Source organism: Scyliorhinus canicula, chromosome 4, assembly GCF_902713615.1.
Source record: "Scyliorhinus canicula chromosome 4, sScyCan1.1, whole genome shotgun sequence".
Lineage (NCBI taxonomy): Eukaryota > Metazoa > Chordata > Chondrichthyes > Carcharhiniformes > Scyliorhinidae > Scyliorhinus > Scyliorhinus canicula.
This window is the reverse complement of record NC_052149.1, coordinates 41546821-41573989: the sequence shown is the minus strand read 5'-3', so window position 1 is coordinate 41573989 and position 27169 is coordinate 41546821. Positions and strand designations below refer to the sequence as shown.

The following is a 27169-nucleotide window of genomic DNA, read 5'->3' as shown; positions in this document are numbered from 1 at the left end:
ACACTTGAATACACAATTAATTAGGTCGAAGCCAGAAATTCTGCTGTGTTTTCCTGTCAGCCTCCACAGCAGGAAACACTCCCATCCCTGGTGTCACCACGGGACTCAAACCCAGATGGGAGAATTCAGTCCTTTGTTTTCAGCCATATGAACTTCAAAAAGTAAGAGAGAGTGAGAGTGACAGCGAGAGCGGGAGATCTATGAGGGGAAGAAAGTGTCATTTTTAATCTTTACTTCAATTTTCAAAATAACACTGAATTTGAAATCAACTATTTATATCATATGCTTTTTGACTTCAATGGAAAGGAGAATTTAGACAGGGCGTCTCGTGGACGGCCAATGTGATTGTCTCAGTTTCTGAAGAAGTTTGTTAGGTTAAAAATACCTCAGACAGAAAAAGTGCCTTTTCCCATCATAGTTTGAGATGTTTAAAAAACATAACAAATGAGGTCATTAATTGAATACATACTGAATTTGACTTATTTTGTCATAGTAAATCAGTGACTCTTATGCCATTTGCTACCTAGCATAAATACACCATTTTCTTTCAGTCACACAACATATCCCCATACTCACTAAGTAATTTTCTGGGAAAACAGGTAGCAAAATAAAATATCGTGGACAGTCAAGAGTTGATTGGGACAGATGATTTGTTCTGTATTTTCAGCATATGTTCTATGTTTCAAAGTGGTGCTGCTGTCTCAACATTAATGAACACAAGGAAAAGAAACTGTTCTTAACTGCACCTAATATTCTATCTGGTCAATGTCTTTAGCCATCTGGATATAGCATTCACAAAAACAACACTACACTTATGAAATACACTCGAGTAGAATTTCAATCTGTTTGGTTATACTTTCTTCTTTTAGAGGCAAACCCAAATATGTGTTCTAAGAGCTTCGGCAGGTTAGCAATATTAAGATAACTGAACTCAAAATTGTGTGTATAGCTAAAGCTTCTTGCTGTTTCTCCAGCTGGACTATCTACCTGTTCGTGCACTGACTTTCAGAGTTTACTCTTTTTAATTCTATCATGGGACATCAGCAAAGCCAAAATTGACTACGCGTCCCTAATTTAACTCGAGAAAAAGCTGGAGCTAAACTCAAAGAATCCCAACCCGACAAACTACTCAGAACCTGGCTCATCAGAAAATCTAATACCGTTGCAATCATTCATTTAAATGCAGCTTATCTATGAGCCAATTGGACACCTGAAGTGGGAATGCAAGGCCTGCATCTCGACTGGGCAACCAGTGAAATCAGGCCTGGACTGCAAGGAGGAATGACAGAGTTCTCCTCTGCCAAACTGACTGCAGAGAGAAAACCCAGTAAGGACCCAGCAGAAGAAAATATCTTTCCATCTCTGGAGCCAATGAGCCGCTTGAAAGAAGATGATTAATCCACTCTTCTGGAATCAATGACCTTTCCACGATTAGGTTCTGGGGCCTTAATAAGAGCCTCAGTGGGACCCATAACAGCTGTAAGCTGGTGAGGGCTTAAAAAGACAAACTGAACTGGACAATGGTATAGCCCGAGAATTCCTCTGGACATACGCCTCTTGTGATTGTGGTCTCTTTAAGACAGTGCAGCAGAAAAGGGTCACCTAACTTGAGGGACCAATGGGAACCAAGAGTGTAATCACTCCAGAGAGTGGGGCCCTGGCCTGGGCAGAATAAATCTTGCAGCAATTTAGTAAAGAACAAAACAAAGAACAAAGAAAATTACAGCACAGGAACAGGCCCTTCAGCCCTCCCAGCCTGCGCCGATCCAGATCCTTTATCTAAACCTGTTGCCTATTTTCCAAGGCTCTACTTCTCTCTGTTCCCCGCCCGTTCATATATCTGTCCAGATGCATTTTAAAATATGCTATTGTGCCTGCCTCTACCACCTCCGCTGGCAAAGCGTTCCAGGCACCCACCACCCTCTGAGTAATAAACTTTCCACGCACATCTCCCTTAAACTTTCCCCCTCTCACCTAGAAATCGTGCCCCTTGTAATTGACACCCCCACTCTTGGAAAAAGCTTGTTGCTATCCACCCCGTCCATACCTCTCATAATTTTGTAGACCTCAATCAGGTCCCCCCTCAACCTCCATCTTTCCAATGAAAACAATCCTAATCTACTCAACCTTTCTTCATAGCTAGCACCCTCCATCCCAGGCAACATCCTGGTGAACCTCCTCTTCACCCTCTCTAAAGCATCCACATCCTTCTGGTAATGTGGCGACCAGAACTGCACGCAGTATTCCAAATGTGGCCTAACCAAAGTCCTATACAACTGTAACATGGCCTGCCAACTCTTGTACTCAATACCCCGTCCGATGAAGGCAAGCATGCTGCAGGCACCACTCTATCGACCTGCGTTGCCACCTTCAGGGTACAATGGACCTGAACTCCCAGATCTCTCTGTACATCAATTTTCCCAGGACTCTTCCATTGACCATATAGTCTGCTCTTGAGTTAGATCTTCGAAAATGCATCACCTCGCATTTGCCTGTAAGCATGTAAGGACTTAGCTTAGCGCTGCAAACCTCCTGTACCAAACTACTCTTTGTTAATCTATTCCTTTTGGTACAAAGTTTGAAGTGACAATGCCAGAAGTATGCCATAATACACAAGAACGCCCTTGAAGTGTGGAAGGAGGAGACAGAGATAAGATCCATCCACACCTCCTCTTGTCAGAACTTCTTGTTGCAGCATGAAGGAGGTAGAATTGCATCTCCATTCTACAGTACTCCATTACCACAGCTACATTCACTGTAAATTAACATGTGTTGGAATTGTCTACATCTGCATAAATTACCTAATTGCAAATAGGCCCAAGGACACCTCTCGCTGGTGATGGGGCCCAGAAAGAAGATGAATCACAGATGGTCGTTACCAAGAATAACAAGGAACAATGTAAGATCTTTTCACCATTTTTGCATTGGTGTCAAGTTGTCTGATGAAAAGGTATAATCATCTAGAATTGTTATTGCAGTGGGCCATTTACCTTGGGAAGAACTTTATACTTAGACAGATAGGTGATTGATAGCCACATTCTTGATCATGGGAAGCTGGTGATAAATATTAGGAGACAGCATGTATGTGTCTTTGTACTGATTGGATATTATAATTAAATAGGCATGCACCTGTTATAATTGTGTAGTCATTCTCATATACGATGAATGATGTAAACGTAACCAATAGTCATGATTTAACATTGATAACTAGTAACAAATGATTTGTATGTGCTAATTTCATATAACTAAACCTCCAGTATATCTTTATGTTTTTAGAATTCCTACAGTGCAGAAGGAGACCATTCGGCCCATTGTGACTGCATCGATCCTGTGAAAGAGCACCTTACCTTGGCCCACTCCCCCACCCCATCCCGATAACCCCACCTAACCTGCACATTTTTAGGCACTAAGGGGCAATTTAGCACAGCCAATCCACCTAACCTGCATATCTTTGGACTGTGGGAGGAAACCGGAGCATCCGGAGGAAACCCATGCAGGCAATGGGAGAAAGTGCAAACTTCACACAGTCACCCAAGGTGGGAACTGAATCCAGGTCCCTGGCATGGTAAGGCAGCAGTGCTAACCACTGTGCCATAACAATTATTGAATCACTGCTCTCTGGCGTCCCAACTTGGAATGCCATTAGCCCGTATTATAGCATTGTAATAAAGGCCTAGTTTATAACTCCAAGAGTCTTCATCTGGTTTCTCGCGAGTGGGAGAGTGAAGTACACCAAAGTTGAAGAGCAGTACTTTTAGCAGCAATACAGCAGGGATAAGACAAGCTCCTTGAAAAAAGGCTATTCTGAAGCACCGGATTGATGAATACATGGTGCCCTGTATCTTCATCATTCCTCCCTTTCCAGCCCACATACTAAATATAGCCAGCCTTGCTATTACCAGATTATGGCCCAGCCACTAGAAAGACAGGACAGCAAGCCATTATTACTTTAGTCCCGATTGTTCTGGAAGTTAACAGTTTGGCATCGTTAAGTATTGTGGGCGAAGATCTGCATCATGCTGCATGTGCTTCACTACATTTAAGCGCTCTAAGCTGCTTCAATACGTCAGAATTGGTTTGGACATCAATATTTATCATTGTTACATTTTTAAATGGTGTTGGTGACAATGATATCTTATCTGACTTAACAAGTTTGTGGCATTCAAACTGAACTTTTAAAACTATAAAGACTCATACCAGGAATAATAACAATTATAGAACATAGAACAGTACAGCACAGAACAGGCCCTTCGGCCCTCGATGTTGTGCCGAGCAATGATCACCCCACTCAAACCCACGTATCCACCCTAAACCCGTAACCCAACAACCCCCCCTTAACCTTACTTTTTAGGACACTATGGGCAATTTAGCATGGCCAATCCACCTAACCCGCACATCTTTGGACTGTGGGAGGAAACCGGAGCACCCGGAGGAAACCCACGCACACACGGGGAGGACGTGCAGACTCCACACAGACAGTGACCCAGCTGGGAATCGAACCTGGGACCCTGGAGCTGTGAAGCATTTATGCTAACCACCATGCTACCGTGCTGCCTTATTATTGTCACAAGTAGGTTTATATGAACACTGCAATGAAATTACTGTGAAAATCCCCTCGTCGCCACATTCCGACACCTGTTCGAGTACACAGAGAGAAATCTTGTGCGAGAAAACCAGAGCACCTGGACTAACCCACACAGACAAGGGAAGAACATGCAGACTCCGCACAGACAGTGGCCCAAGCAGGAATCGAACCTGGGACCCTGGAATTGTGGACCACCAGTGCTATCCACTGTGAAGAGTAAGAGGCGACTTCATCGAAACCTTTGAAGATCCAGGGCTGGATTATCTGCCAGCGGTATGCTCCGTTTTGCCGGCGGCCCGGGGGTTTCCTGACGGAGTGGGGCTGCCCCACAATGGGAAACCCCATTGACCAGCCGACGAAACGGAGCATCCCGCAGGCATGATGAACCAGGAATCTGGTGCGGCGGGACGAAGAATCCAGCCCCCTGTGGGGTATTGGCAGAGTGGTTGTGGAGAGATGTTTCATCTTGCAGCAGAATCTAGAGCGAGGGGGTCACTGTTTAAAAATAAGAGATCATTCATTTAAGACAGAGATGAGGGGAAATATTTTCTCTGGGGGTTGAGAGTTTCTGGAACTCTCTTCCAGAAAAGGTAGTGGACTCAGAATCTTTGAATATTTTTAAGACAGAGTTTGATAGGTTCTTGATTAACAAAGGGGTGAAAGGTTATTGGGATAAACAGGAATATCGGATTGAGGTTGCAATCAGATCAGTCATGATGTTATTGAATGGCGGAGCAGGCTAGAGGCGTGAGTGGCCGACACCTGCTCTTAATTCTTATGTTCAAATGTATGTTCTATGTTTATGTAAAATAGTGGTTGCGTCACAGAGTGACGTAGCATCTGATCCCACCCGAATGGTCTGCAGCAGTCAATGTGCACGGTATTCTAAAATAGCTCGGAGCATCAATCTTTCAGATCAGACCTTCAACCAAAGTACCTTTTGCCCTCTCAGGCGGATGATAAATATCCCACAGCACGATTTCTGTTGGCGAAGGTGATTGCTCCAAAGCACCAAAAATTATCCCTTAACCAACATTACTACAACAGGCCTTTTAGGTTGTTGCTGGGTGAAAACCGGCTGCCACGTTTCCGACATTACAACAGTGACGACAGGCCAAAAGTGCTTCATAGCCTGTGAATCACTTTTGACACCTCCTGAAATTGTGAAAGGCGCCATATAAATGCAAGTTCTTTCTTTTTCTAAAGAATAGGCTTAAAGCCGTTCAAACTGCACACCAGAAACCCAATTCAGCAATATGAAGTTCAGAAGAAGAAAATGCATTATTACAAATTCATTGGACCATTGTGTCTACTTTTTCCAATTTGATAATCCATCTATTCTGTCCAACACACTTAAGGTGTCACACCATTGATTTAAGCTGATTTCATGGCTGGTACCATTTTGAACATTAGGCAACATGAAAGTTTGTGTTTGTACCATAATGTTGTTGATTTTGCCACCAATGAGAATGAAGGAATACCGATTCCTTTAAATGGTTTCAAATAATACATTTGTGATTCACTCAAAGTATAGTTAATGAAGTCAAGACAGCAGTAGCAATAATTATTGAAATTTATGCATATTGTCTAATTAAAATAAGACATCATGCTTGCACTTAATTCAAAATAATACACATTCTGTACAACAGCTGGTAATTAATTTGTATAATTTTTAATTATAGATTGTTCCCACCCCAGGAAGCCTACAGGCTCTATGCTTAACTCTGCTCTCAGGCAATCACAAATTTATGATTTGAAGGAGTTTAAAGGAGTGGATATCCTCTAATTGGCATTGGTGGCAATAGTTGGTAACATAATAACACAAATAATTTGCTTCCTAAATGTTCAAAGTAACCGTTAATCAATGTGATTGTGGCAATAACACTGTTACTGAGAACAGTGTATTCAGTCAGAAACAGTGCCACAAACTTTCATCTCCTGAGATACACATGTTGATATCCCAATGCACATACTGATATTACAGCAATAAAACTTATAGGACTACAAAATCACTCCATGAAGGTTCCACCAGACTGGAAAATAGCAAATCCAACTCCTCCATTAAAGGTAGGAGGGAGGCAGAATTCAGGCCAGTGAGCTTAACATCTGTCCTCGGGAAAATGATGAAATCTATTATTAAGAAAGTTATAACAGAGCATTTAAAACATCTCACTGCAATCGGACAGATTTTGAGCAATGGAAATTGTGTTTGACTAATTTATTAGAATCCTTTGAAGTTATAGGCAAAATGGATAAAGAGGAACCTGTGGATGCAGTGTACTTAGATTGCCAAAAGGCGTTTGACAATATGCCACATCAAATGTTACGACAGAAAACAAGACCTCACAGTGCCGGAAATAATATACTAGTGTACATCCAGGAATGGTTAGCTAGTAGGGAAAAAGAGGGTGCATAAATTGGTCATTTTCAGATTGGCAGGATTTAACAGATGGAGTGCCACTGGGACCAGTGCTGGACCTCTAAGACCTTACAATCTATATTAATGACTTGAATGATAGGATACTCGAATGAAGTATAGTTGCTAAATTTGCTGACGATACAAAGATAGGTAGGAAAGTATGTTGTGAAGAGGACATAAGGGGCGGGATTCTGTGATCCTGAGGCTAAGTGTTGATGCCACCGGAAACGCGGCCTCAGGATCAGCAATTCTGGCCCCTACAGGAGCGGTTCACGCTGCTCCAGCAGCTGATCCCGGCATCAAAAGGGCGCGGTGCCAACGCGCGTATGCGCAGTGGCTTTCTTCAATGCGCTGGCCCCGACGCAACATGGCGCAGGGCTACAGGGGCCGGCGTGGAAGAAAGGAGGCCACCAGCCAGAGAGGCCGGCCCACCAATCGGTGGGCCCCAATCACGGACCAGGCCACATCGGAAGCCCCCCCCCCCCCCCCCCCCCCCCGCCCCGGGGTCAGACCCCTCCCCACAGGCCGCAACCCCGGTCCTTCCACGCCGAGTTCCCGCCGGCTGAGAGCAGGTGTGGACAGTGCCGGGGTTCTCGCCATTTTTACGAAAGCCGCTTGGCCCATCCCGGGCCGGCTGCGTAAACTAGCCCCCAACTGGCGGCGTGCCAACCATGCCAGTGCCAATGGCGCCGATTCAATCGCATGCCGGTATTGGGGTGGCATGGCGTGATTCTCCGGCCCGGCCCCGGGCTGAGAGAATCCCGCCCAAGAAGTCTGCAAAGAGATATCGATAGGTTGGAACGTATGTTGTGAAGAGGACATAAGAAGTCTGCAAAGAGATATCGATAGGTTAAGGGAGTGAGCAAAATTTGGTAGATGGAGTACAATGTCAGAAAATGTGAACTTGTCCATATATGCAGGAAAAATAAGAAATCAGCAAATTATTTAATTGGCAAGAGACTGCAGAACTCTGAGGTGCAGAGGAATGTGAGTGTCCTGCTGGAACAGTCACAAAATGTTAATGTGCACATATAGTAAGTGATTAGGAAGAAAAATAGAAGGTTGTTTATTGCAAGAGGAATGGAATCTGGGAGGAGATAAAAGCAGAAAATGCTGGAAAACTCAGCAAGTCGAACAACATCTGTGGAGAGAGAAATAGAGTTAAGGTTTCGAGTCTGTAAAACTCTTCTTCAAAGCTCCAGTAATTCAATAGTATCAATGGTATTGACATTAGTAATTCAAAAATACCTATATTCCAAAAGAGTGCAGGTAATCTGTAATAGCCAAGGGCAAATGAATAATGGCAGTTGCTATATTCTGGGTGCGGAAATGAAGGAACGCATGCCTGAAATTCCATATGAATTTAATAATAAAGGGAGTGAAGCACTTTTCATTTAAAATCCCGGTATGGATTGATAGAAGACTTTGGATGACAATATGAATTCAAACATGGGCCCAAGTACTTATGGAAACCAAGCAACATGATGGAAATGAATTGCCCCCTCTACTAAATTATCTTGCTCCTGTGCCACATTCAATGGACCATTCTACACCTGCAACATGGAAGAATGCAAGAATGGGCTTACTTGGCTGATGCTGCAATTCCCCTTTGATTGACTCTGTAGCGAGAAAACTCAGCGTTTAAGTCACGTTTTGAGCCATAGCTTCTGCTGTCCTGTTTGTTGAGAAGGTTTGCAGCAAAACTTTCTGTGGGATGTTGCAAAGTTCTCCCAGGACTTCGCAAGTGGATCTTAACCTCTTATTTAAACTCTCTGGAAGATCTTCTCGATCTATCTATCTGGTGGTTGAATGTCTCAAAGAGGGTCTTGATCATCTATTGTGTTGTCTTCTAAGCCTGATCTCTAGGTTCTTTTCTGTTCCCCTTCTCTTCCTTCCCAAAGAATCACGGTGGGAAAAACATCTCAAGCCTTTTAGGGAAATTCACAAACAAGAAGCAAACACTCTCGAGGTAGATTTATAACTGTAGCTAAAAAGCTTCTAAAATAAAGAACAAAACTGAGAAAATTGAAATGCAGTGTCTGTTTATCAGCTTTTATCTAGTAAATGTACTTTCCCCTTTGAGGTGGAGAGCTGACTTGCGGTGATTTAACCTGAGAATCATCACACCTCAGGCAAGGGGAAAGGTTGAGAAGGCAGGGTCTTCATGAATAACCTCAGCTGGTATGGCAATTGGGCCCATGCAGTTGGCCTTGTTCTGCATCGCAAACCCACTGTCCGGCCAACTGAGCTAAACCTGCCCTTTATCTACCAAGACAATGAAATACAAGAATTCACAGTCAAGGTTTCTGGGTCAGTTTTCCTCAGCTTTTCAAAATTATCCATGTTTCATGTGTGACTTTCCTTGGAGCTGCTATCACTGTGAGACTGATCCACTGCTGGAAGTGAAACAGTAGCCCAGCCCTTGCAAGTAAATCAGGGTTCCGCCACACAGTGAAAAAAACATCCTAGTTGGGAGCAGGTATGTAGAAATTCCCAACCATAACCGCATAAATTAGTATCAAACATAGGGGGCGGAATTCTCCGACTCCCCGCCGGGTCGGAGAATCGGCGGGGGCCGGCGTGAATCCCACCCTGCCACTCCGACGCCGGCTGCCGAATTCTCCGGCACTGGTTTTCGGGTGGGGGCGGGGATTGCGCTGCGCCGGTCGGGGGCCCCGACTATTCTCTGGGCCCCGATGGGCCGAGCAGCCGCCCGTTTTTGGCCTGTCCCGCCGGTGTGGATTAGACATGGTCCATACCGGCGGGACCTGGCTTGGAGGGCGGTTAGCAGGGTCCTCGGGGGGGGGGGGGGGGGGGGGGGGAGATCAGGCCCCCTCTGGGGTTTGTGCCCATTTAAAAAATATAAAACTCGGGTCTCTTTAAAGTTCAATATTTCGGGTGTAATTCCGTGGTCTTTCTTTTCCATCATGGTGACACCTTGACTCCCTTGTCTATCAAAAATCTAACTCGGCCTTAAATAAATCCAACCTCCACTGCTCTCTGTGGAAGAGAATTACACAGTCTAATGACCTCCAGTGAGAAAAACATTCTCATCTCCAATATTGTGAAGGCTGCTAATTTAAATTACAGTAGCATTCGGCCCAGCACCAGACACACCTGCACATCTCAGCAAGTGGGCACATGGTTGTGTGATACCAATATCGCATAAAGCAAGTCTGTACTCTTAAATGGGAGGTGCATTTTGGCTTCAACAGGTGCTGGATGTGGCTGGGGAGTGTGATCAGCAGAAAGTCTGAATATGGCACATCAGGGCAGAGATCATGCTCCCAGGTTTTCAGAGGTAGCACTTGGGGAATCTTGGGGAGCATCAGGTGGACAGGAAGAGAAAGCTCTTTAATCCAAGGGCAGTGGATCCAGGTGGCCATCACTATGAATATTGTCCCAAGGGCGTGGATTAGGTGTAACAATAATTTCAATTACCCCATATGTGATGTCAAGTTCAGTGAATTTATCCTCGGGTGCCAAAACCCTTACAATTGAAGCATGAGATTCACACATTGATCACTTCACCACGCTTCCTTACACTTACCTAACACAATCTCCTCTAAACCAGGACTTGTCATAATATAATCTATGTATATAATGGAGTGCAGACAGGCAGTGATTGAAACACAGGATGACCAGTAAGCACACAGAACACAGCAGCCAATCACCAGGCAGGACACGACCACTATAAAGCCAGAGGGCACTAGGTTTCCCGCTCTCTTCGGACCCAGCCACTGAGACAGTCAGAGTTCGTGAGCTAGCCAGTGCAAATACTATGTGGTAGCTAGTAAGTCTGGTCAGGCTAGTATCAGGTCTCCAGTCAAGTCAGCATAGTGTCAACCCACAGTTGAACATGTAGTTTAGATGTTAAATAAAATAGTGTTGCATCTCATCAAGTGTTGGAAGTCTGTCTCTCGCTACACTGCATCAAGTGCAGTCCACATCGACCCAGCCTGCCCAACACATCAGGACTCAGATCCCACTTTCATGGCTTCACCACACCCTCACGTACTTAACAATGCCAAAAAGCTCACACCCACATTTCATAGCTTACATTCTTGCTGGCTGTTCATTGACACATCACCAAAATCCACTGCACCAGACCCATTGACACACTTCCCTCAGGATAAGGTTGTGAAAAAGCTGAGGCAGCAGGAGCTAACCAAGATACGACCCAGGGACTCACCCCAATGGAGGAGACAGAGTTCATCACCAGTGGAACGGCCACAACAGAGGTGGTGGCCGGCAGAGACCATTGCAAATTATTTTATGCATTTCATCTAATCGTCCTCACATTCCTCATTTCCCTCATCGCACAATCTTTCTTGACATATAAGTCACAGATGGATCAGGAATGCAGCACTTGCTTTCCCCTGTTCTCCCTTCCGCTCCAAGCCAACAATACTGCCTTTGTGTTTTGGTCCTTTCAGACATCCAGGCTGCATTGCCAGGCAGTGGTGCAGGAGCCAGAAGTGGCTGAAGAAAAGGCTGTCACTTGCTCTGAAACTATACATTCTTAGAGGTAGCTTAGAGACAGGATCAGCATGTGCCAAGGGACTCTGCACAGGGGGCCTGCATCAAGGGCAGAGGCAAGAATAATAAAGGTTCTGGCTCTCAGGAGGAAGCAGTCATGTTCTGCTACAGAGGGCTCAGATGAGGACTTTGACGAGTCAGCATCGCAAAAGAAAACACATCTGAGTTTTGGATAGAGAGCTGCATGGTAAATTAACAGGTCTGTGAGAAAAATCGCCATCACTGCCAAGGACCATGGAGGTGTCCAACGCCTGATTTGCAGGTAGCTTTGTGCAAAGCTTAGACACTTTCCAGTATGGAGTGGTGGCCAACTCCATGAGCACACTTGTGGACCCACCGATGAACTCACATCTGTCTTAGCTTCCTTCGCATGACAAGCAGAAGCCACACAACATTTGAGTGCTGCAGTGGAAGCCCATACTAAAGACACACAAGCACAGCGTACAGCCGTCACGGCTGGAGCTACCAGTGCTCAACTGGGTCTCTCACCTCTCCAGCGATATATTTTCCCAACACATCGTTAGAATTGCTGAGGCATCATTATGTGGAGTGGCAGTAATTCTGTGGAGCACAAGCTTGTTGTCCTCTCTCAGCATGCCAACATTCATCCTCATACCAGTGCCACTCTGCCAGTGTCCAAGCTATTGCCTCCCAGGCAACGCAGACTGTTATCACTCATATCAGGGTGAACAGTCCCAACCCGGGCCTTTTAGAGCCAGAGCTGTGCAAGGTCATCCCGCAAGGCAATTTGCAGTCTCCCAAAATGAAAGTCAGCAACCTTCCACCAGCCATGCTGCAGCCACCAGCGTACCAACAGCAGGACAGGCAAAGGCACACAGGAGCTAGGCATTAAGTGAATGAACAAGGGGGAATAGTTGACTTATATATAAAACATGGTTGTTTGGCATAGTCTGTAATGAAGTGGCTTTTACTTCAGCACTGTGACCCAAAGGGCACAGCGACAATCAACAAAGGGACAGTAAGGTGTGGGACTGTAAGTGAATGTGGACTTTTTAAAAAAAGTTTGCGTGGGATGTGAGCATCGCAAGGCCACCATTAATTACCCATCTCTCAATGTCCTTGAGATGGGAAAGGTGAGCCACAAGTTTGAAATGCTACAGTCCATGTGGATTAGATACTTAAACTGTATTGGTAGGGAGTACCAGGATTTTGACCCAGCATCACTAAAGGAACAGCGCTATAGTTCCACGTCAGAATGGTGCGTTACTTGGAGGGAAACTTGCAGGTGGTGGTACTCCCATGTATTTGTAGCACCTGTATTCTGTAGTAGAGGTTGCAGGGTTGGAAGATGCTGTCGCAGAAGGTTTCTCAGCTGCTGCAGTAAATGATAGACACTGCTCCCACTGTGTGCTGGTGGTGGAGGAAGTGAATGTTTAAAGTTGTGCAGATTAAGTGGGCTGCAATGTCCGGAATGGTGTCAAGCTTCTTGACTATTGTTGGAGCTACACTCATCCAGGCAAGTGAAGGGTATTCAATAACACTCCTGTCTTATAGATGGTAGAAAGGCTCGGGGAGTCAAGAGGGGCCTCGCCCGGATCAATAGCTTTGGGGATCCTCACCTGGAGTGGGTCGGGACACCATGTTCATTGGCAAATCTAGTTGTGTTTATTACAATCAAATTGGACATTCTGGAGGAGAGGTTGCATTTGGAGTTCACTGCATTCAAGTGGTTTTCCTTTGCTTGGTTCAATTTACAGCCAGGTTATCTCCGGCATTTGTCTGTAATTAACAAGAGAGCCATCAAATGGCATCTCTAAATGCCCTGCACGATAAAAGAAAGAATGTCCAGAAAGAATCCCAAAAAAATAGAAAGAGAATAGAGATCTGAGATAAAAGGAAAAAAGAGGGAAAGAAAGAGGAATAGGAAGGAAGACGGAATGGGCGGCAAAAGTAGAAATTTACAACACAGAAGGTTGTCATTGGGCCCATCATATCCACGTAGATTCTAACACTAATCTCTCTACCCCACTCTCTCCCACAGCCATGAATCTTTCTTAGTTTAAATATTTATCCAATGTTCCTTTCAAAGAAAAAAATCCATCCCTCTCCACGCTAATGCATTGCATCCCCAAATAAAATATTATCTGATCTTGTGGAAGGAGTTAAGCATCTCAAGTTTCCCTTCAAAACTATAGTTAAAACACAGGAGCATAATTAGTTTAAGTAATTGGTAAGAAGGAACCAAGAAAAGGTAAGAAACCAAGCTGCACTGTTTCCTTTTGCAAAATTGTTGACATGAAGCGAATCTTGGACAAGGCCATAAACCAGCATTTAATACAAATGCAAACAAGGTTCCTCTAATTATGGCACCCATGTTGTTTTTTCCAATCAAAACTGATTTGAATAATTCTGGAATAAATCAACAATATCAATGCTTGAAGTACTGTCTTACCTGTTGTAAATATCATCGTCCTCACCACCCCAGCCCCAGTACTCATTAGGGAAGCCATTGATTCTTAAAAACTGCTCCTTGCTCAGTCCTGACACCCCACCAAAGTAGCCACTGTATGGTAGCCTAACAGGAAAAAGGGAGAAGGTTAGTGAGAAATAACGACACTCAAGCAATGAGCATCCACTTCGTAAAGCAACTTGATTTTTCCAAGTGACAGATTTTATGCTCAAACTTCGAAAGTTATCTGCCCAAATTTCAGAAGTCTAACATCTGGCATTCGATGTTTATTTTAGTATTCATTTATTGTTCAATCCCTTTGCTTCTGGGCAACATGAAAATTGAGCAAGTTCTTCAAATTAACGGAAAGATTGAGGGCCAGGTGCTGTTTATGCAAATTCTGAAGTGGTGTAAAGGGACCAGCACATTACAGATATTCATAACTCATATTGCACCACTTCTTCACCTGAACTCACTGGTCGACTAGCGTCTTAATAATAGCATGTGGTGTAAACTCATCATTCATTTTCCGGTACGATTTGGACCATTCCATTTTCATTGAGTGGCAGCTCGTACCAGCATAACTACAAAGGAAATCTCAGGCTTCTATAAATTCACTTGCCATGCAGATTGCTAGGATGAAGGGATTGTCTTCTGAAGAAAGTTTGAGCAGGTTGGGCCTATACTCATTGGAGTTTAGAATGAGAGATGATCTTATTGAAGCATATTCTCTTTCAATTCCCGAGTGAGGAACGTCTTCCATCCATCCTCTGATGGGGGGTCGCCGCTCATCTCCCTTCCCGCTGTTCCTGGTGTCTCTGTGGCCTCTGGAACTGCTGCTTCCTGCCATCTTTGCTGTTATTTGTATTGTTGAGGGTGAGGGGATGTTTTAGTCCAGTTCTTGTGGGCTAATTTCGGCTAAAAGTGCCTATTTTCTTGTCTTTCGCAGGAGAGGCACCTGATGTGCGACTGCTCAGCACATCCCCATCACTGGAAGTGTTATTGAAGCATATTAGATTCTGAGGGGGCTTGACAGGTAGATGTAAAGAGGGTGTTTGTCGTCAAGGGGGAAATAGTATCGGGGACACCGTTTCAAAACAAGGGGTCTCCTATTTAAGATGGCGATATGGAGAAATTTCCTCGCTGAGAGGAATTTACTTCCAAGGAGAACAGTGGAGGCTGTGTCATTGAATGTTTTCAAGGCTGAGTTAGACAGATTTTTGAAAGAGAAGGGTGTCAAGGGTTATGGGGGCGCAGGCATGATCAAATCAGCATCTGCCATTCAGGCTCAATGGGCTGAATGGTCTGCTCTTGCTCCTATTTCTTATGACCTAAGCATCATGAAGCATATTTATATCTTATCAGAATTTATTCTTGGACTAGAAACTAACAGCAAATGCCACTGAGGAATTGAACAAATGAATGTGATATAAAATAGGATAATTAGATAGAATAATGTAGAGGATAGAGCCGGTCTGATGGTCGTTGAGTTAACAGGCAAAGAACAAAGAAATTGAGCGAAGCATGGCCAGAAAGGGGGGAGGGGAGCCTTGTGCAGAGGATGGTGAAAAGAATGCTGGGTAACAAGAGGCCCAGGGTTGAGGAATGCGAAGTGAGCCAATCAGGATATATGGCCAGGTCAGGTGGTGTATGGGGTGACCTATGGGAATCTTGTATGTGAAACTTGATGCCATTTGAATGATATGTGCAGAGATCTCTTTGTCCTTGGCCTCACTTGGTTCTGGGAGCTTCAGGAGACTGTATGTGTTCTGAATCTCTATAGAGCGGGTCAGACTTGCAAGTTGTTTAAAATAAATAATACCATACCTACAGATCCCTCTCGAGTTTTATTGAGACCAGACTGATGGGTAAAGAACTTAATTTGTCACCACTAAATGGAACACAATCATAGATATGAAACATATATGTAAATAATTGACCGTCTAAAATCAATTTTAAAAATGAAAATAAAGAGATATATAGTTAGGGGGAAACCTTTCTTTTGCTTGATCAGCAGTGATTTCTCCATGCTGGAGATTTATAACAATTAGCATGCTGGCAGTCATTGCCTTGGTTTATCAAGCAGAGATATAAGGTATTTGCGGATCACAATTTGGATGCTTATCAAGAAGTGGACTCCATGACATCCCACCAGAGGCAATCACAAAGCTCGGAGGGTCTTTTTTAAATTCACAGAGAGCAATTCATCTTCAGGTTTGAGTCACTGTCAAGATAGTTGAGGGTTGTGAGAATAAGAGGAAATGGTATTCTCCAAGTGTGCAGTTACAGACGATTCAGCAAAGGCCTGTGGGCATTGTTAGGCAACGCACCAATTGTGCCATTTCAAGTCGGTTGATTATGGAAAGGGATTGTCACAGGGTTTTTTTGGCAGTTCTTTGTCACAAAGCCCATCTTTAAAAGTGCTGAGATGTTCACACCATTCTCTCCGGTGCATCTGCAGTTGATTCTGCCATCACTTTTACTCACAATCGCATCTCTTCAAGGCACAAAAAAAGTGTCTTCTATCTATTGTTATCTCTTAGAGTAGCTGTGCAGCTCAAGCGTGAGTGTTTTTGCAGCTCAAGCGTGTGTTTTTGCAGCTTGTTCAATGCCTATGGGGAACAAACATACATACATATCTGGGATGTGACAGTCTGCCAGCAGTGTATACTTGGCAGACTTTAAAACTTTTGAGGTTATGCTGAGTTCACTGGCGACATGTCTACCATCTCCTGACTTTTAATGGACCAACCAAACTGGCTTCACTACTTCACACGACATATTCTCATGGACAAGTGTCTGTAATAATCTTCCAGTTGAATATTCAATTTCTGTCAACTCCCTGCACATGCGAACTAGCAACTCCCAATCGCTGTTAGTTAAAGATGCACCCTTCACCAGCATGTTCTTTTTCATGGCGCTATGTTTTGACGATTATTGTGCTAATAAAGAAAATGGATGCCAGTGTGAAGGAGTAAGTGCACTTTGTAATTGTGGCTACGTATTTTCCATTTCACTCAAAGCACTCATGGACAAGTACAATAAAGGCTCTATGTCGAACAGAGCTCCTCGTAATTGGCCCCTGATAAGTCGGTTTGCCATTTCCATTACTTCGCTGGTTGTCCTATGGCCCCTTGGAAGGAAGCTTTTTGGCCTACTTGCTGTGAACCATGGAAGTGTCGTGCTATGAATTTCCAGCTCTAACGAATGGGTTAAGCCTGTCCAAAACTCAAAAGGGCAGAAATTTTAACAGTGGAATTGTGAGGCAGAGCGGGACTGCTATTCCGTTTACAGGTTGCGCTCTAATCCCACGATAAATGGTGAGATTAGCTCATTTAAATACAAGACGGGTGTGAGGAAAAATCAGAGCAGGCAGGAGAGAAGACTCGAAGAGATGGCATAAAGGACTCGGTGCTCAGGAAATATATGAAGGAGGGCAGGGCAGATATTGTGTAGCCATGGGGTTGAACTGAATGTCTTGGGTGCTCCTTCTGTTTAAATATAAAATGGAAGCAATAGAGGAAATTGACAATGTGGGCAAAGAGGGTAGCAGTTAGATTAACAGAAAACAAACAACGGACTTCACAGAGCCAGAGCTTCTTGTCGCCCTGCAGGACATACAGAGCAAGAGGAATGGTCTTTTGTAATTAGAGGCGAGAACTGCCATCAATATGGTGTGCACTTTGAAAAGGGTTGTGGTTATTCCTGTGAATGCCACTTGCTTGAAGGAGGACTCTTTTGTAGTGCAGGAAGAAATTTGATAGCCTCATACTAGAGCTGCCGAGGTAAACTGCCTGCTATCCCATATCCACTTTTGTAGTCTCTTTCCATGTGTTAATTGTTCTCAAGAGCAGTGTTCATCAAACTCGGGGGTGCGACACGCGGGAGGGTCGCGGAGCCGTCCTTCGCGGCGTTCCCGATCACGCAAATCCCCGCGCAGCAGCCGACATTTAACAACGCCGACTGCAAGCAGCCTTTAAAATGGCTGCAAACATGTAAAAAAAATTTGGCCGCATTGCGTATGCACGCACGATCATCGGCGCGCATGCGCAAAACTATGCGCATGCGCACCGATGATCGGGCGCGCATGAGCAGTGCGGTCGCTATTTTTAAAACGGATGCAGCTTTTTGTTTTACAAGTTCAGAGGGGTTTTATTTATTTTATTCATTTAAACATAAGAACATAAGAACTAGGAGCAGGAGTAGACCATCTGGCCCCTCGAGCCTGCTCCGCCATTCAATGAGATCATGGCTGATCTTTTGTGGACTCAGCTCCACTTTCCGGCCCAAACACCATAACCCTTAATCCCTTTATTCTTTAAAAAACTATCTATAACTATCTTAAAACATTTAATGAAGGAGCCTCAACTGCTTCACTGGGCAAAGAATTCCATAGATTCACAACCCTTTGAGTGAAGAAGTTCCTCCTAAACTCAGTCCTAAATCTACTTCCCCTTATTTTGAGGCTATGCCCCCTAGTTCTGCTTTCGCCCGCCATGGAAACAATCTGCCCGCATCTATCCTATCTATTCCCTTAATAATTTTGTATGTTTCTATAAGATCCCCCCCTCATCCTTCTAAATTCCAACGAGTACAGTCCCAGTCTACTCAACCTCTCCTCATAATCCAACCCCTTCAACTCTGGGATTAACCTAGTGAATCTCCTCAGCACATCCTCCAGCGCCAGTAGGTCCTTTCTCAGGTAAGGAGACCACAACAGAACACAATACTCCAGGTGTGGCCTCATTAACACCTTATAGAATTGCAGCATAACCTCCCTAGCCTTAAACTCCATCCCTCTGGCAATGAAGGACAAAATTCCATTTGCCTTCTTAATCACCTGTTGCACTTGTAAACCAACTTTTTGCGACTTATGCACTAGCACACCCAGGTCTCTCTGCACAGCGGCATGTTTTAATATTTTATCATTTAAATAATAATCCCTTTTGCTGTTATTCCTACCAAAATGGATAACCTCACATTTGTCAACATTGTATTCCATCTGCCAGACCCTAGCCCATTCACTTAACCTATCCAAATCGTTGGGCACATTGCACTTGGTCCCCAACTCCAAATCATCTATGTAAATTGTGAACAATTGTGGGCCCAACACTGATCCCTGAGGGACACCACTAGCTATTGATTGCCAACCAGAGAAACACCCATTAATCCCCACTCTTTGCTTTCTATTAATTAACCAATCCTCTATCCATGCTACTACTTTACCCTTAATGCCATGCATCTTTATCTTATGCAGCAACCTTTTGTGTGGCACCTTGTCAAAGGCTTTCTGGAAATCCAGATATACCACATCCATTAGCTCCCCATTATCTACCGCACTGGTAATATCCTCAAAACATTCCACTAAATTAGTTAGGCATGACCTGCCCTTTATGAACCCATGCTGCGTCAGCCCAATGGGACAATTTCCATCCAGATGCCTCACTATTTCTTCCTTGATGATAGATTCCAGCATCTTCCCTACTACCGAAGTTAAGCTCACTGGCCTATAATTACCCGCTTTCTGCCTACCTCCTTTTTTAAACAGTGGTGTCACGTTAGCCAATTTCCAATCCGCCGGGACCACCCCAGAGTCTAGTGAATTTTGGTAAATTATCACTAGTGCATTTGCAATTTTCCTAGCCATCTCTTTTAGCACTCTGGGAAGCATTCCATGAGGGCCAGGAGACTTGATTATTTTTTCATTTATTTTATTCATTTTATTTTCTATTACAAGTTCGGGGGATTTTTGTTTGATAAAGTTTTACATGAAAAAAATGCAGAACTTTGGACAGATGGAGACTCCATACTTTCTGACATCGGAAGGCTTCACCTTCATCCAACAGGTTCCATTGGAGGAGCGTGTACGAGGGTCAAAGGGACCCAAAACCATTTCCTCCATTTTAATCAGCAGCAAACAAGGTAAGAGAAAATGGTGGGTCGCTCAGGTCGGCAGGCGTGGGTCGCTCAGGTCGGCCGGCGTGGGTCACTTTAAAATAATCAATCACCTGTAAACATGCTGGACAATCCTGAGGTTACAAAAGGTCCTATCCAAATGCATATTCTGCCTTTCTTTTTTAGTCGTACAGCTAAGAACAAGTTTTCAAATTCTACAAAGATGGCGTTTGTGGACATTCAAAGTCTGTGGAAGTTTGGAATGAAAATATTTTAAAAATCCAAAATATATAGGGGGCGATTCTCCGCGGCGTGGACCAAGTGGCCACGCTGTTGTGAACGCCGTCACGTTCCACGACGGTGCGAATGGGCCTACGTCGCGGCCAATTCACTGCCTGAGAGGGGGCCAGCAACAGCGCCGCGAGGAACGCGGTGTACGGAGCGCTGGAGCGGCGGCGCCACAATGACGCCGCGCCACATGTAAGGAAGTGCGCGGGATGCACAGAAACACCAGAGGATGACATGGAGGAGCCCCGCCGCGCCGCACCCCGCTTCAGGGACAGTGACCTGGAGTCACTGTTAGATGCAGTGGAGGAGCGCAGGGCCATCCTCTACCCCAGACGAGGACAACGGCAGCCAAGCAGGACGGATGATTACGACTCCTATGAAAGTGTGACGGACGGGGAGTGGGCTGCTAGTCCGGACAGTGACGCACAGAGGACGTCGCGGCATTCGAGGCACAGGGGCACGGCACCTCGCATCGGCCATGGTCTAAATGTACCGGGCCACGGTTCCACACAGGAGACAGAGCTGGGGACAGACGAGGACCTAGCGCCGCGGCACTGCTGTCACCCACACCCAACATTGCAGATACACTCACCTCGGTTGGGCAAGTTAGTGGCGAGGCCTCTGGTACACATACTGGTGCGCACCACACAGTCGAACCGGTACAGCAGGTGGAGGTAGGAGAAGCCGAGGGCCTGGACAGTCGGTGGGAAGGCCAGGCCCAGCACCCAGATGCTATCCAGGTGGCTCCCGCTTTCCTGGCCATCCCAGGCCTACCCACAGACCCGATGCAATTGGTACCCCAGGGACCAGGCGACGGGATGATGGCTGTCTTCCGGCAACTGCAGACACAGCTGGAGGAGACCATCCGTGTCCAGGAGCAGGGTGTGGTGCCGGTCATGACTGCAACCCAGGCCGGCACCGCACGGGTGGCGTCCGCGATGGAGGCAATGGGGGAAACGGCTTCGGCCATGGGTCAGGTTCTTCAGGGCGTGGGGCTTAGTGTGCACACGTCATCTGTGGCCCATGACAGGACTGCCGTCTCACAGGCAGCCATGCTCCAGAGCCACATGGATATACCGCTGCGCTCCGGGCTCTGGCCCAGTTAGCAGGCCATCGCTGAGAGCATCGGCGGCCTTGACAATGTGATGGACCAAACCAGCGGGAGGTTGGTACTGTCCCTGACAGGGATGTCGCACTCCCTCAGCTCCATAGCCAGCAACATTCAGACCCTGGTCGATTCCAGGCAGGCAGCCAGGTGTCGGTGGTGCAACGGGGCACGCTCCCCGTGCACCGCCGTCCCTCAGAGAGGCCCGGGGCCAATGGCTTCCCGAGGGAGGAGGTGGTCCCGGTGCCTGTCCCTTCAGCCACAGCAAGGGAGGAAGCCGGACCACTAGCACTTCCCCCGTCATGTCCCGGTGCATCTGGTGGACAGCGGCAGGCAGAGGAGGATGTCACCACGCCATCCAGCACACCCGCGAGCTAGCGGCCCATCCAGGTGGGCCGCCCCAGGATGCAGGGAACAGATTAGTCATAGGGGCTAGGGTCAATGTGTGTTGCATTGTCACTATAAATGTTGCTACTCCAAACCTCCATGCGTCTGTCCTTTTCCAGTACCTGGGTGGGGGGAGGGGGGGGGGGGGTGGGTTGTGTGTGGGGGGTAGGGGGGAAGCGGGGGGTTGGCGGTGTGGGGGGTTAGGGGGGAGGCGGGGATGCGGTGTAGGGGGGTTAGGGGAGGAAGTGGGGGCGTACCCACTGACGGTTGTGGCCGAGGATCATCGCAAGGTTGAGGCCGGAAGAGGACCCCACCCCGACACCAAACACGCCTTGTCCTCCGTGCGACAACGCCCATGGCCCCACATGGACATATGATGGAGTGTCCCTGACGCATAGAGGGGACACCGAGGTGGTGGTGTGTGGTAGTCGGTATTAGGGGTATTACGGTACCCAGGTTGATGCTGTAAGACGATTGGTGTGGGAGATACCTGAGACAGCAATATCATTGGTGAAGCCTGCCTGCTTGTTCCGCCCAGTAAGGCGGAGTATAAGAGCCTGTGTCTCCCTAGCAGCTGCATTCTGTACCTGCGCTGCTGGGGGAAACATTTAGTCCAATAAAGCCTTCAATTGTCGTCCAATCTCACTTCTGGAGTCATTGATCGAGCATCAATTTATTGGACTAGATTTTAAAGAATGGAGCTCCGAATCAAGCCGGAGTGCGTGCAACTCAGCCCCCACGCGGCAAACTCAGTGACAACCTTCAAACACTGGTGGTGTGCTTCAATGGGTATCTCAGGATGGCTGCCAACTACACCCACGGAGGACCAGAAAATGCAACTTCTTCACTCGAGGGTTGAGCCCAGAGATCTACACCCTCGTCGAGGATGCGGACGATTTTCGACGGCCGCAATGACCCCGTTGAAAGGACACTATATTCGCCCAGTAAACCAGGTCTACGCCCGACATCTGCTAGTGACGAGGCGGACAAATCCCCGGGGAATCACTGGAGGAATTCTACTGGTGTTAGGTAGGAACTGTGACTACCCGAAAGTTTCAGCCAGCGTGTGGTGAATTATACTGCATTGTAATTCACACTGAAAATGAAAATCGCTTATTGTACAAGTAGGTTCAAATGAAGTTACTGTGAAAAGCCCCTAGTCGCCACATTCCGGGCCTGTTCGGGGAGGCTGTTACGGGTATTGCATTGCATTGTATTATGTCCTTGTGGGCTCTGTATGTGAGCCGTTGCGCGGCTCTGCCCACAGGGGGAGATGAGGAGCTTGTCAGGGCTCCACCCTTGGCTCCGCCCATGGCCCCTCCCACTACCGGAAGATATAAAGTGCTGAACCGTAAGTTCCTCTGGTCGCAGGCTGGCTCAGCTGTAAGACTATGAAAACCACAGTTTACTTCCAATCGTGTCTCTAGTGAATTGATGGTCACATCACAGCGACCACACAAAACGTTTGATCCAGGACGCGCATTCGTTGCAGGTATGCTGTTCCTCCCAAATCCGCCAGCGGCTGCTAGAAAAGAGACACTAGGCCTCAAGGAGGCATGGGCCCTTGCTAGCTCCCTTGATGTGGCCTCGGAAACGCCTCGCGCGGCAGCCCTTGGGTTAGCATGGAACCCCCCTGCGGCCGACTCGATGCATCCCTCATCCCCCCACAATACTTTGTGCCTGCGCGACTACCAGGCAACCCCAGGGGGCCCCACTGCTATTGTGCGGGCAAAGCCAAGCACCCCCGGCAGCGCTGACGGCCCACTCCTCCACCTGCAAAGGGGTGCAGCAAAACGGGCCATTTCATGGCAGTATGCCAGGCCGGGTGGCCGCCGTGGTCTCCGAGGCCAAACTGGGACTGCCACCCCAACTCTCTCACGAGCCACATGCGACGGATGGGCGCCGCCATCTGCACACCCCCAGCCATGGTGCGACCAGTGGGTGCCGCCATCTTGGCTGGAATCTCAGGACCCGATTCGGATGACCACACATCGCCCGATGAAAACCTCAGCTTTTGCCCCGACCTTGCCTCAGTGATCCGAGAGACAGTCTCGGCCCTGAACGCTCTCGACCGCGATGACTATCGTGCTCATTAATGGGCACGAACATCCTGCCTGATCGACTCCAGGAGCACAGAGAGCTTCATGCACCCCAACACGGTAAGGCGCTGGTCTCTTCCCATCCACCTAGTTAATCAAAAAATCTCCCTGGCCTCCGAGTATCACTCTGTAGAGATCAAAGGGTTCTGCATAGCGAACCTCACGGTCCAGGGAAGGGAAATAAAAAATTTCCGCCTCTATGTCCTCCCTCACCTCTGCGCTGCCACGCTCCTAGGATTAGATTTCCAATGTAACCTCCAGAGTTTCACTTTTAAATTCAGCGGCCCTATACCCCCCCTCACTGTCTGCAGCCTCGCGACCCTCAAGGTCGATCCGCCTTCCCTTTTTGCGAACCTCACCCCGGATTGCAAACCCGTCGCTACCAGGAGCAGATGGTACAGTGTCCAGGACCGGACCTTCATCAGGTCGGGGGTCCAGCAGTTATGAAGGAAGGTATTATTGAGGCTAGAAACAGCCCCTGCAGAGCTCAAGTAGTGGTTCTAAAGTCCGGGGAGAAGCATAGTGATGCACTATCAATGACCACAGAAACGAGGATGTAGTCCGAATTGAAGGCTTTAATCGACAAGATGTTTCCCCAGCAGCTCAAGTACAGAAAAGGCAGCTGCAGGGGAAACACGGGTTCTTATACCCCACCTCAATGGGCGGAGCTACCTTACATTCTGACCAATGTGTTACAAACCAATGGGCCAATGGGCAGCGAGCCTTCTCCACCAATGGTGGCTCAGCACTCCCAGATACCGTAGTGCCTCTAGTCATACTACCACACATAGGATGGTCATCTATTATAGTCAGACCATCAACAGGTATACGCAGCTCGACACGTACCCTCTCCCCCGCATATCTGATTTGGTCAATCAAATTGCACAATACAAGATCGTTTCCATGGTGGATCTAAAATCCGCCTACCACCAGCTTCCCACCCGCGCTAGCGACCGCAAATACACTGCATTTGAAGCAGATGGGCGGCTCTACCACTTCCTAAGGGTTCCCTTTGGTGTCACAAATGGAGTCTCGGTCTTCCAACGGGAGATGGACCGAATGGTTGACTGGTATGGTTTGCGGGCCACGTTTCCATACCTCGATAACGTCACCATCTGCAGCCACGACCAGCAGGACCACGGCACCAACCTCGGAAAATTCCTCCATACCACAAAAATCCTAATCTAACCAAGAACAAATGAGCGTTCAGCACCGACCGTCTAGCCATCCTCGACTACATAGTGCATGATGGAGTTATAGGCCCAGATCCCGAACGCATGCGCCCCCTCATGGAGTTTCCCCTCCCACACTGCTCCAAGGCCCTCAAACGTTGCCTGGGATTTTTTTCATATTATGAACAGTGGGTCCCCAACTATGCGGACATGGCCCGCCCACTAATTCAATCCACGGGTTTTCCCGTCGGCAGACGCCTGCCAGGCCTTCATCCGCATCAAAGCGGATATTGCAAAGGCCACGATGCACGCAATCGATGAATTCCTTCTCTTCCAAGTCAAGAGCGTCCGACGTAGCTCTGGCAGCCACCGTCAACCAAACGGGCAGACCCGTGGCCTTCTTCTCACGCACCCTCCATGCTTCTGAAATCCACCATTCCTCCGTTGAAAAGGAGGCCCAGGCCAAAGTAGAAGCTGTGCGGCATTGGAGGCATTACCTGGCCAGCAGGAGATTCACTCTCCTCACTGACCAACGGTCGGTTGTTTTCATGTTCGATAATGCACATCGGGGCAAGATAAAGAACGATAAGATCTTACGGTGGAGGATCGAGCTCTCCACCTACAACTATGAGATCTCGTATCGTCCCGGGATGCTAAACGAGCCTCTTGATGCCCTATCCTGCGGCACATGTGCCAACGCACAAGTGAAATGAAATTAAAACCGCTCACAAGTAGGCTTCAAATGAAGTTACTGTGAAAAGCCCCTCGTCGCCACATTCCGGCGCCTGTTCGGGGAGGCTGGTACGGGAATTGAACCGTGCTGCTGGCCTGCCTTGGTCTGCTTTCAAAGCCAGTGATTTAGCCCTGTGCTAAACCAGGGCCGACTCTGGGCCACCACGAGGACCTCTGCCACCACATTCACTCGATTCTTCCATTTCATCAAGACCCGCAACCTGCCCTACTCCATCGAGGAGGTCAGGACCGCCACCAGGAACTGCCAAATCTGCGCGGAGTGCAAGCCGCACTTCTACAGGCCAGAGAAAGCACACCAGATAAAGGCTTCCCGTCCCTCTGAACGCCTCAGTACGGACTTCAAAGGGCCCCTCCCCTCCACCGACCGCAACATGCACTTCTTGAACGTGATTGACGAGTACTCCCGGTTCCCATTCGCCATCCCCTGCCCCGACATGACCGCAGCCACTGTCATAAAAGCCCTCCACAGTATCTTTACACTGTTCAGTTTCCCCGCCTACATACACAGCGATAGGGGGTCCTCCTTTATGAGCGACAAACTGTGTCAATTCCTGCTCAGCAAGGGAATTGCCTTGAGCAGGACGACCAGTTACAACCCCCGGGGAAACGGGCAGGTAGAGAGGGAGAACGGAACGGTCTGGGAGAACGGAACAGTCTGGAAGACCGTCCTGCTGGTCCAGGAATCTTTCCGTCTCCCGCTGGCAGGAGGTCCTTCTGGATGCTCTCCACTCCATCCGATCACTGCTGTGCACCATGACCAACCAAACACCTTACGAACGTCTCCTTGTCTTCCCTAGGAGGTCCTCCTCCAGGACCTCGCTCCCAACCTGGCTGGCAGCTCCTGGACCCATCCTGCTCCGCAATCGGACCCATTGGTCGAGACGGTCTACCTCCTTCACGCTAACCCTCAGTACCCCTACGTGGCGTACCCCGACGGCCGGCAGGATACGGTCTCCCTACGGGACCTGGCGCCCGCTGGATCCCCACCCACACCCCCACCACCAACCCCAGCCTTCCTCCCCCGGTGCACCCCACAGCCGCCCCCTTCCCAGGTGGATCAGTCCTCCCACCGGTCCCATCTAGGGGTGATGAAGGTGCTGAAGAAGCCGAAGCCACGCTCCCGGAGCCATAGATGCCCGAGCCGGCGCCTGCATCACCGCCGAAACTGCGACGATCACAGAGGACGACCAGGGCTCCCGATCGATTAATCGCTTCATTTTGAATGTAAATAAATACTGTAAATAGTTGCGACACGTAACGAGGCAATACACTGGACTAATGTATACCGGGTACCACCATAACCTCAACCTCTACCACTGTATAACGCGAGACCACCAACCCCGCCGGACTCTTTTTTTAACAGGGGGTGAATGTGGTAGTCGGTATTAGGGGTATTACGGTACCCAGGTTGATGTTGTAAGACCATTGGTGTGGGAGGTACCTGAGACAGCAATATCACTGGTGAAGCCTGCCTGCTGGTTCCACCCAGTAAGGCGGAGTATAAGAGCCTGTGTCTC

At 47.5% G+C, this 27169-nt stretch overlaps 1 protein-coding gene across 4 annotated transcripts in view; it reads right to left on the bottom strand.

The window, feature by feature from the left end:
• Window positions 1-27169, bottom strand: part of b4galt2 (UDP-Gal:betaGlcNAc beta 1,4- galactosyltransferase, polypeptide 2) — a 495634-nt gene that overhangs the window by 73064 nt on the left and 395401 nt on the right. For 2 of the 4 annotated variants that reach the window (XM_038794103.1, XM_038794104.1), the window contains exon 5: window positions 13957-14079. The exons of the other annotated variants lie outside the window; for them this stretch is intronic. In XM_038794103.1, coding sequence (XP_038650031.1) covers window positions 13957-14079 — 123 coding nt within the window. The remainder of the gene's footprint in view (window positions 1-13956; window positions 14080-27169) is intronic. 4 annotated transcript variants of the gene reach the window in all.